Source organism: Erithacus rubecula (assembly GCF_903797595.1).
Source record: "Erithacus rubecula genome assembly, chromosome: 23".
Classification (NCBI taxonomy): domain Eukaryota; kingdom Metazoa; phylum Chordata; class Aves; order Passeriformes; family Muscicapidae; genus Erithacus; species Erithacus rubecula.
This window is the reverse complement of record NC_136675.1, coordinates 6,255,024-6,266,088: the sequence shown is the minus strand read 5'-3', so window position 1 is coordinate 6,266,088 and position 11,065 is coordinate 6,255,024. Positions and strand designations below refer to the sequence as shown.

At 59.9% G+C, this 11,065-nt stretch overlaps 1 protein-coding gene across 1 annotated transcript; it reads right to left on the bottom strand.

The window, feature by feature from the left end:
- MFSD2A (MFSD2 lysolipid transporter A, lysophospholipid) lies at positions 1-8,217 on the bottom strand. Its single transcript, XM_079325617.1, has 14 exons — positions 8,105-8,217; positions 7,809-7,931; positions 7,204-7,328; positions 4,275-4,398; positions 4,052-4,130; positions 3,719-3,891; positions 3,504-3,594; positions 2,962-3,080; positions 2,643-2,726; positions 1,899-1,982; positions 1,555-1,667; positions 1,244-1,387; positions 914-1,090; positions 1-590 (listed from the first exon to the last, which is right to left on the bottom strand). The coding sequence occupies exons 1-14, from the start codon at positions 8,210-8,212 to the stop codon at positions 533-535; spliced, it is 1,602 nt and encodes a 533-aa protein (XP_079181743.1). The 5' UTR covers positions 8,213-8,217; the 3' UTR covers positions 1-532.
- Between the last annotated feature and the right edge of the window lie 2,848 nt (positions 8,218-11,065).

The window sequence follows — 11,065 nt, the reverse complement described above, 5'->3', positions numbered from 1 at the left end:
TGCCGACTTCCCCCACTTTTATGTAAATTAATATTAAATCCTCAGGTTTGGGTTCTGTACAGATATATACACAAACAGGAAACAGCTTTGTATTTACATCATTAAGTTAATTAGGCTCTGTAAAAAAAAAAAAAAAAAAAAAAGAAGAACAGCTCCCACATTAGTGCCCTCTGTAGAGACAGCAGAGGTGAGCTCACATCCTGGGCACGGGCACAGTGTAATGTACACTAACAATCACCCCCAGGCAGGCACTGGCACAGCTGTTCCAGGCAAAACCATCCCAATCCAGCCTTCCCTGCCCTCCAGAGCCCAGCAGGGAGAGTGCTTGTCTCTGGTGAGGCACCACCATCTGTGTAATGTACACTACCAGTGCTCTGTGGGCCCCGTGCAAGGCACAGGACGGGCACAGATCCCAAATTGGAGGCAGTGGGTGCTCCCCCATGGCTCCTCCAGCACCTCCAGTGGCACCAGGCTGGGCCAGCCCAGAGGGGACAAGTCCTTGGGGAGCCCCAGGGCGAGCAGCCAGCCCAGGTCACACGATGCTGGCCAGTTCTGTGCTGTCTGACTCCGAGCTGCTGTTGCTCTCCTCCCTGGGGGAAAGAGTTGGGAATGAGGCAGGGATGAAGGCATAAGAGCAAGGTCTGCACCCCAGTAATATCTGCCTTGGAGCTTCAAAAAGTGCTCCAGAGGGACTTCAGCACCTCATGCAGCCCCCCCACGAGCCTTGGGTGGCAGCTGGGGCGGGTTCCTGCTGCTCTCCCAGCACTTCACCCCATCCCTCTGCAAGCTGGGATTGGGAAAACAAGCCAGCCCTTCCCTCACACCACCACCCACAGGTCCTGGAGGATTCCTGGACAAGTCACAGTGTGTCCCAATCCTGTCTGATCCTGCCCCCACACTGCCTGACACTCACCTTAAATCCTGCAGGGCTTTCTTGTTTTTCCTCCTCTTCTCCTCGTCGATGGGATACAGCTTGAACAGCAGCAGGCTCAGCAGGATCAGCCCCACGGGCACAGCAGACACCAACATCTTCAGGGTGAAGTTCACCTGGTCAGGCTGGGAGCAGCCCCTGGTCTGGTACCCTGCAAAGCTGAGGGCAGAAAGGCACCTTGAGGGTTTGCAGGAGCTGAGCTGCTCACAGTGCAGAGGGTTTTGGAGAAATAAACTGGGTTTAGAGCCCATCAATTCCCTCCCAGAGTTTGGGAAGTGCCTCCCTCCCCTCAGCTCCCAGGCAGGAACTCACTCCAGGCTGAGTGTGGAGATGCCCAGGGAGACCCCAGCAGTGAACTTGGTGAAGAAGACATAGAAGGAGAAGAAAATGGCCTCGTGGCCATGGGAGCTGGGGTGCTGCAGCTTGAAGTCATCAACAACATCTGGCAGCATGGACCTGTGCAGAGAGAGGGATGGTGACCACCAGGACTGAGCACAAAGCACCTCCTCTCTGCTGACAGCATTTCCCTCAGGAACCCCACCTGGAGCAGAAAACACTGCCAAAAAAACCCCTCTGAGGGTTTTGAACCCTTCTGGCAGCCCCTGCCCAGCCCCCAGACTCACCAGGGCAGGAGGAAAGCAGCTGCCACGCTGATCCCAGCAGCCACAGCCACCACGTAGGTGACAAACAGGTTACTGTCCACGAGAACCACCGTGATGAGGAAGGGGATGGCAGACTGCAGAGGGGCAGAGAACAGCTTGGCATCACCACATCCCCTGGCTGTTCCCCCCTCCCACATTTCCCACTGTGGAGCCAGAGGTGCAGAGCCCCTCCCTGAGCCCCAGCACAGCACCAGCAGCAGGAGGAGGGACAGGCAGCAAACTGTGCCCCTGCCCAGCCCTGTGCTCTTTTTGGGGGAGCTCTGCCCATCCTCCCCACGTGCTCCCACACTGGAGGGGACACTCACTGAGATGCCCACGTAGACAGCTCTCTTCTTGCCAAAACGGGTCAGGAACCACTGCCACAAGGGAATGGTCAAGGTGGCTGAGAGCTGTGGGAACAGAAGGGTTGTGGTGTTGGCTTTTCTCTTGCCCTTCCCAGCAAGGACACTCCTGGCACGGCCTCCTCCCATCCCAATTCCAGCACCTGTGATTTCCACACGCTCCCAGGGCTGGCACAAAGCCACACGTGGTGTGTGGGGCCACCTCCTCCCCCAGTGCAGAGCCCTGGCACCACACCTGCCCTGCCAGAGGGAGGATCTGACTCAATCCTGGCTGCTGATGCTGTCACCTGCACACAGCCTGGCCAGGAGCCAGGCTCTGGGGACACTGTGGCACCTCAGACCTTTGCACCCCATGGAGGAGAGGGCGGGAAAGGCTTCCAGGAATGAGGCAAGCTGCAAAGAGCTCTCAAGGAGCTCTTTTGCTTCATGTTCCTGGCAGGAAACACTGAGATCCTTTTCTCAAAGTGGGGAGGGGAGGGAGACAAGTGGCAGGATTGGGACAAAAGGCCCCCATGGCTCCTGGTCTGCCCTGTCTGTGGCCCTGTTCACACAGGAACAAAGGCCCTGCTGTTCCTGCCAAGCCAGGACATTTGGCAGCTTCCTCTCCTTCCTCTTATTCCAGGGGACCTCTGATCACTGTCCCTGTGTCCCTGTCCCACAGCAGCTCCCAAGGGGCACCCCTGGGCTCCAGGACAGGGCTGTACCCACCATGATGGCCAGGAGGATGTTCTGGAACTCGTTGCGGAAGCCCAGGGTGTAGGTGCAGAAGAGGGCAAAGTTTCCCTCCAGCAGCTGTGGAGAAGGCAGGCAGGGGTCAGAGGGGCCATGTCTGTCCTCCCAGAGCTGCACCCCCAGCACAGGCAGGGAAGAAAGGGGCCATTCAGCCAGGGCACGAGGCCATATCCTGCTCCCTCTGCCTGGGGCAGCTCCAGCTCATCCCCCACGTGCTCCCAGCCCCTGGGATCATCCCCACAGCCACCCCCAGGCTGCTACTGCTGCTGTTCCTCCCCCAGCCCTCCCAGCTCACCATGAAGGCCAGTGAGGTGAAGAGGAAGCCAGCAATGAGCTTGATGTAGGGCCCATGGTTCATCACCAGCTTCAGCCCCTGCAAGAAGGAGACAGGCTCGTCCGACTGCTCAGAGGACTCTGGGGAGCAGAGATCAGCCCAGCGTTAGATCCCCCCCAAAATAACACCCATGGGTGCCCAGCACCCCCCACAACCCCTGCCCACCCACAGCATCACAGCTCCTGCCCTCACCTGGGGTCTCTCAGCCCCATGGAGCAGCCTGGCTGATCCCCCCAGGATAAACAAGGAGAGGGAAAAAATTTGGATATCATGCCCCCCTGGGATGCACTGGTTGGCACTGGCACTTGGCCAGCCAAAAATGGGTGAGATAAAGGTTATCTAACAGACCCCAGAGGTGCTCTGGCCTCCTGCAGCACCTCCCCAGCTCCACCTGCCCCTCTCCTCCTCAAACAAGGGACCAAAAGCTGAGCCAGGCTCCTGGAGAGGAAGGAACAGCAGCATTTCCACAAGTGCCCAGCACTGCAGCCCCTCTGCATCCTCACCTCTCCTTTCCTTCACACCCAGCACCAGGATGAGGGCACAGAGCACATAGAGCCCCACGATGACCCCTGCAGCAATCATGTAGGCATTCCTCTGTGTGAGAGAGGAGCAGCAGTCAGGGAAGGGGCTCAGCCCAGGAACAAGGCAGCCCTGAGGGGGCTCAGCCCAGGAACAAGGCAGCCCTGAGGGGACACACAGCAGGGGACCCCCATCTTACAGTGTCTGTGAGTGACTCCGTGTCATGGGTCATGTTCAGCTCCTCCATGGCCACTGAGGAGTTGGTCAGGCTGAAGAAAAAAGGGCTCTGGATGCAGGGAGTGTCCACTTTGCCAACAATCTGACCCTGGATGGCAGTGCCCAGCACGGTGCCCAGCACCTCCACGGTCATACCTGCAGGGAGGGACCAGCAGGGCTGAGCTCTGAGCATCCCCAGCTGGGATTCACTGCCCTTCCCAGGGAGAAATGAGGCAGCCCAGCTGTGCAACAGCTCCCTGCAAACCCCCAGGGATGAGGGGAAAAGAAAGAAAGGGGAGAGAGAAGGAGTCCTTACGATAGGCAGTGGCCGAGTCCCGCTCGCTCTGCTCCCTGCTGATGAACATGGTCAGTGCTGAGTAAGGCACGTGGAAACACTGCAAAGGCACAAGGAGAATTTACTCAGGAAGGATGGAATGGTCCAAGGGACCTGGGGCAGGGTGGTTTCTGCCCCTCTGTGCAGCTCAGCAAGGGGCAGGCACTGCAGACTCCATGCCATGTGTGAGCAGAGCCTGACTCACCGTCACGAGGGTCTGGAAGGCACAGTAGAAAACAAGATACCACATCACTTGTCCTGTGGAGATGTCAGGCACAAACCAGATGAGGATGTAGGAGATGATGGCAAAAGGTGTGGAGATCATGATCCTTTGAGAGAAGAAAATGTCAGCCTTGTGTGCACAGCCTGACCAGCCCAGCTCCTCCTGCTTCCACACATCCCGTGGGGCTCAGGCATCTGATCTGGGGGCTCCTGAGCTGCCCCAGGGGATCCAGAGCAGGCTGGAGGCAGCAGCTCGGGTCTCAGAGCTGACTCAGAGTTCCAGGGAAGAGCTTTCCTTGCACTAACAGGGATAACTCCTTCCTCAGAAGTGACTGATCTGCTCCTGCTCTGGCTTCCAGCCCCAGCCCCAGCCTGTCCCCCAGGCAGCACCCTGTGCTCAGCAGGATGTAATCACCTCCCTCACCCTGGCAAGGGCTGGGGAGCAGCCAGGCAGCTCAGCCCTGCTCCCAAAAACCTCTCACCAGCTTGGCTTTGCTGCCAAGACCCCCCAAGCCCTGCTCTGTGGAGCAAACCAGCAGCTCCTGGCTCCTTCCTCCACCTCTGCCCAGCCTTTCAGAGCTGTGGGAGCAAGGATGCAAAATGCAACAGAGGATCAGAGGGGACTGCTCAAGTGCTGGGTTTTGGCAGCGATTCCTGCAAGTTCTGCCAGCAAGGACATCTGCCCTGCTCATGCAGTGGATGTCATAACTCCTGTCCCACTGCAGGGCAGCCAGGGCACAGCTCTGCCCTGCTCCAGCAGCCTGGGGACACCCAGGGGACAAGGAAGGAGGGAAGTGAGCCAGGTGCTGAGGCAGGAGATGGATTTTACCGGGGGGATTTGTGAGCACCCTGCACTCCACAAACCCCAGGGCAGAGCCTGCGAGGCCTGGAGCGAGTCCAGCAGGACTGAACACGGGCCAGAGCCACTCATGGCCCTTCTCTACCAGGGTACAGCGAGATCTTTCCATCCAGGCTGACGTACAGGACACAAAGCTTAAATTTAAAGTCAGGGAGAGAGCGAGAAACACCAACCCCATGGATGGAGAGCAGCGACAGAGGCTGCACAGGACCCAACACATGCACATTTTTCCTCGCCCACGTCACCCGTCGGGGAAGGAGGAGGGGAGGGAGGGAAGTTCTGAGCAGCTCCAGCCCCTCCTTATCTGCTCTCACATACGTGGAGCCAAGAGAAACGTGGAGCCAAAAGCGGAGTGAAAGCACCAGAGCAGCGTCACACTCGCCATTGCATGATGCACTAATTGTCCCACTCAGAGACCTGGGGGGATCAACACTGCCCCTGGGGGGATCAACACTGCCCATGGGGGGCTCAGCACTGCCCGTGGGGGGGCTCAGCTCCTGGGGGAGGGGCTCAGCAGTGACTGAGAGTAACCCCTGACCCAGGGCGAGGTGAGGAAGGCGCTGGAGGCGGCTCGGCTGCCGTGACGTGCCCCGGCTCCCATTGGCCCTGCTGCATGGTGTGTTCCTTTGTGCAGCACACACACCCCCCTTCCCTCCCTTCCCAGCCTTCCCAAACGGCTGCTGCCCCCGCAGGTCAAAGGTGGGGGGTTCTCAGTCATAGACACCTCAAGGAAAAGTTTAGCCAGCCCGTGGTGGTCAAGGAAATGGGATCTTAGCTCAGAGCTGACGTCCACGAGGCTGGGAGAAGAGGGGGGAGTAATGGATGAGGTGGTAGAAGGAAATGCACCCAAAAAAATTGTTTCAAAGAGAGGGAACTGAACAAGAGAGGTGGTGGCTCTCGGGAAAGGTGTCTTCTCCCTTCCAAGGAACTAGAACAAGCTTTGTGCTGGAGCCACAGATCAGGGCCTGGCAATAAAGCCTCAGACACAGTGGGGTCACCTGGCAGGGGTCAGGCAGCAGCTTTGAGCCCCCCACCAGTGCCTGAAGGGAAACTGAGGCAGCCACAGCAGCTCTGCAGCCACAGCACAACACCAGCCCGGGGCGGCACAGCCCCGCAGAGCCAGAAAAACCTGGGTTTAAGAGGTTTAAAATCAGCTCGACTCCATCCAAATTGGGCTCAGCGGGCAGCCCTCGAGCCAGGCACAATAGCAGCGAGCTGTGAGGGGCCCAGCTCAAAGCCCAAAGCTCTGGCTAATTTTAACAGAGCAGGAGGAATGCGGCCACTCGGGTCCCACCCCCTGCCTGCAGATTAGGGCGAGTGGAGCCATCCCAGGCTCTCACACACAGCCCTGTGCTAATCTCCAGACCCCAGACCCTGCTGCAGGCAGGCAGCAGCTATTCCAGGCCACGTGTGAGCAGCCTGCCTCCAACAACTGCCTGCTGCTGCCCGGAGCTATTCCAGGAAAGGCAGGAAGCAGAGGCTGTAATCTGTGGGGGAAAGCACTGCACCACTCCCCCCCACTCCTGCCCACCTCTCCCTGTGTTTCCCAGGTTATTTTAGCCACCCTGTCCCCATTCGGGCATTAATGCTCCACATCCCGTGCAGAAACAGGTGTTCAGGGACGTCCTGAGCCATTTGGGGGCTCACAGAGCCCATCCCATCTGCTCCTTCACCGAGCACCCACGTGCAGATCCATGACAGCTGTTTCCCTGCCCCTTGTGACTGTCAGCTGGCATTTCCACCATCCCAGGTCGGCCACACACACCCCTGGCCCTCCTCCCTGTGGAGGTGCTGCCATCTGCTCTGGCTGCCACCAGCCAGGACCACAGGCAAAGTCCAGCCAAGGTGGCAAGGACGTTGGAACTCGCAGGTGCAGTGACACTGAGGTCAGAGCAGTTGGTGGCACCTGGGGCTTTTTGGAGCTCTTGGCACCTCAGCTGGGCGAGCCAGGGCGTCAGCACATCCTGCCCTGCACACAGGGGATAGCCAGAGCAGGCAGGGAGAGCTGTGACACAGCAGGCAGGGAATGCAGGCTGCCACCAGCAGCTCTTACCAGGGCATCAGGCGGCCGAAGCGGGTCCAGGGGGTTTTGCTGATGAAGAATCCCACCATGGGGTCAGTGATGGCATCCCACACCCGTCCAGCAAACAGGATGATGGAGGCATAGAAAGCATCCACCTGCAAGAGGAGGAATTCGTATCAGGATATGCAAACCCCTGGTGCCTCTCAGGACCAGCCTGACCGTACCTGCTGTGACCCCACAAACATTTGGGGACAGTCTCTTGGCCTCTCCCCCTCATTCAGACGGATTTGAGGCTCCCAGTACCTCCGAGAGCTGCCCCAACACGCTCTTTCCATACGGAATTCCCAGATGTGGGAATTCCCACATCTCAGAGCTCCCCAAACCCAGCACAAGGGAACCCACGGTTTCCTTCCCTCCGTGTTTCACACCGACCCGGCACGCTGCGGGTCTGTAGGACGGGTCCTGAGCGCCCCCAAAACAACAACCACGACCCCTCTTTGTTCCGCGGGGACTCCAAACACGGCGCGGCGACACGCGTGGGACCGGACCGGGCAAAACCCGCATCGCCCGGGGCAAAGCGGCACCGGGAGTTCCAGGACCCGCACCGAACCGAACCGAGCCCCAGAGTGCCGTACCTGCGCCACGTCCAGCAGGTAGATCTGGAGGAAGAAGCCGAGCGCGCAGCCCGTGATCTGGTACGGAGCCCCCCCGACGGCGTAGCACAGCTTGCTGCACACCGACAGCCGCTCGCGGCTCTCCTGCGACCGGGACCGGCGTTAGCCCCAAACCCGCCGGGACCCCCGCCCCAAACCCGCCGGGACCCCCCGCCCCAAATCCAAAACCCGCCGGGACCCCGCTCCCCAAATCCAAAACCCTCCGGGACCCCCCTCCCCAAACCCGCCCGACCCCCGTCCGCCGTGCCCGGGCTCACCCTGCGGCGGGGCTGGCGGAGCGCGGGCGGCAGGCGCCCCCCGGGCCCGGGTCCGGCCCGCAGGAGTCCCCCGGCCCCGGCGCGATCGGCGCCGCCGCCGCCGGCCATGCCGAGCGATGAATGGCCCGAGCTGCGCCTCCCGCCCTTGTAGAACGGAGCCCGCCCCGGGCGGGGCCGCCCCACCCGCCCCGACCGCCCCGACCCGCCTCCTGCTCCTTGCTGTCCTGGCCTTTCCCCCCTTCCAGCGCTGCGCCGCTCGTGTCCCGGTGGTTTCGTCATTCGCCTCTGCCCCACATCCCTTCAGCGTTTCGTTCTCCTGTTCTTCAGCTCAGCCCCACACTCCATCCCTTCCCTTCATCCCATTGCTCAGTCCCCACTCCATCCCATTCCTCAGCCCCACACTCCATCCCATTGCTCAGTCCCCATTCCATCCCATTGCTCAGTCCCCACTCCATCCCATTGCTCAGTTCCCATTCCATCCCATTGCTCAGTCCCCACTCCATCCCATTGCTCAGTCCCCACTCCATCCCATTCCTCAGCCCCACACTCCATCCCTTCCCTCCATCCCATTCCTCAGTCCCCACTCCATCCCATTCCTCAGCCCCACACTCCATCCCTTCCCTCCATCCCATTCCTCAGTCCCCACTCCATCCCATTCCTCAGTCCCCACTCCATCCCATTCCTCAGCCCATCCATCCATCCATCCCCTCACCATTCCTCAGCCCACTCACCTCATCCTTCCCTCCATCCCATTCCTCAGTCCTCACTCCATCCCTTCCTCCATCCCATCCCTCCATCCCTTGGAATGGGGCAGTTTGGGTTGGAAGGAGCCTTACAGCCTGGCTCATCCCCCCTCCCAGGTTGCTCCCAGCCCCATCTTCCCTGGCCTGGAGCAGGAATGGAGCATCCACCACCTCTCTGGGCAACCTGTGCCAGTGACCCACCGTCCTCATTGTTAAATCTTTATTTATATCTCACCTAAATCCCCCCTCTTTCACTTTAAGCCATCCTGCCTTGTGCTAGGAGGGATGCAGGGACACTGGCAGTGTGTCCCTCCCTGGCTGGGCTCATGGACATCGATCCTGTCTGGGCTGTTTGCCCACTGAGCACACACAGAGCTGTCAGTGACGTGTCACTGCAGTGACAGCCACCAGCTGCCCTGGCCCGGGCCACCAGGGTCCAAAGATCTCCCTGAGCTGAGGCAGCACAGCTGGACTGAGCCAAGGGGACCAGCGTGGCACCAGGGCCATGCCCTGAGTGCCACTTGGGATGGGGACAGGCAGGAGCTGGGATGCAGCAGAACCTGAGAGATGAGCAGGGTGGGTGGCCCAGCTGCTCCAGGCACTCCCAGTTTTTGGGTGTCACCAATGACTCACAGTTTCTGGCCCCTCACACAGCTGCAGCTGAGTTCCCCTGGCACTGCCTTGTGTCACAGGGATGTCACCTCCTGGGACCCTGGCACCAGGGTGTCCAAAGCAGTGACACAAAATACCTCAGAACAAGAGGTGTGGATAAAGACCTGCCTCAGTTTCCCTTTTCACAGGGAAAACCTCTTGCCCAGGAGCAGAGGGGACTCCTGTGGTGGCACTTGGCCATCTCTAGGGACCAGACTCCCCACTGTGTGTGACCCCAGCACCATTACTCTGCTCCCTTTGTCCCAGGGGCTCCTCAGCTCCCGGGAATGCTTTTGGCATTCCTGTCCTTGAGCAAAGCACTCAGGAGCTGCCTCCTGGGCAAACAGGGCTTTAGGGGAACAAAGAGAAGGTCTTTGAGACAGAGATTGTGCAGAAAGACCACAGATAGGTGAACCCAGCCTTACACATGAAAAGGAGAAGTAGACAGACCAGGATTTCCCTGGATTAGGAGGATTTTCTCCCCCAGATCTGGTGTTGCACAATTTCCCGTGGGGGGATTTGAGCCTTTCCTCCCGATGCTCTGGGGGATCCTCGTGGTGATAAATGAGCCACCAAGGGCTGATCCCAGCGGGGATGTCCCTGCAGCAGCTCCTGCCAAGCCTGGGGACTCCAGAGACCCACAGGTGGTTGGGGCTGAGCCACTCACGGGGTCACCCTTGTCACCAGGACCACTTCAAGTGACACTACACCAGCCTGGCCTCAGCTGGGGACACCCCTTTGGGGTTGGGACCCAAATGCTGGCCCTGGGGACTCCTGATGCCATCCTGCCATCCTCCCACACCCTCCACTGTCACACATCCGGAACAGCCTGGAGCAGGATCTGAGCAAGTGTGAGAGCACCCGAAACCAGACACCCTGCCAGGCTGGGAGGATGGGCTTGGGGCAAAGAGCAGAGAGGTGATCCCAGAGCTTCTGGGGGGCACAGACCTGCCTGACACCCCAGAGCCTCTCAGGGCTCAGGGCACCTCCTGCTGTCGTGACAGAGACAAAATGAGTGGAGGGAGCGAGGAGGCAGCAGAGCTGGAACCGATGGTGCATTTTCCTTTTTCCTGAACTCTCAGAGTGGGTGACTGCACACCCAGGGTGCTGGGGATGCTGTGACCCCGGGGCTGTGGGCACTGTCCCCCTCCCTGTCAGCCTGGGCAGGGTTTAGTGACGTTCCTGCAGCCCAAAGGGCCCTGGGATGGCATTTTGCAAACCTCCAGCCTGACTCTGTGTCTGCTGCCCAACAAAGGGGACAAAGGGGACTCATTGCACTGCACGTGGCAGCTGCCCTGTGCCCCTCTCTTGTGGGACCCTGGGGATCGTGTCACAAGGCAGAGGGGGACAAGATGAGGCCAGGATGTGCTGACACAGCCCCTGTCCCCCCCTGAGCACCCACCACTGCCATGGGGACAGCAGAGTGGCCCAAAGGCTGCTGCTGCAGTGGGATGGGGACAACCAGAGGCACAGCCCCAACCCAGGACACCCCTGAGACACCCGCCAGGCTCTGGGGGTGGCTGCTCCCTGCAGGGAAGCACTCTGGGGTCTGGAGCTCCAAACCCCC

Bases quoted from the DNA above. Each gene is read 5' to 3' on its own strand.
- MFSD2A (XM_079325617.1), bottom strand. From the start codon at position 8,212: ATGGCCGGCGGCGGCGGCGCCGATCGCGCCGGGGCCGGGGGACTCCTG. The intron at 7,329-7,808 runs GTACGGCACTCT...CTCCTCTTGCAG, and splicing joins ACCTGCTGGACGTGGCGCAG to GTGGATGCTTTCTATGCCTC. The intron at 1,668-1,898 runs GTGAGTGTCCCC...GCCCCTCTGCAG, and splicing joins CTGTCTACGTGGGCATCTCA to TCTGCCATCCCCTTCCTCAT.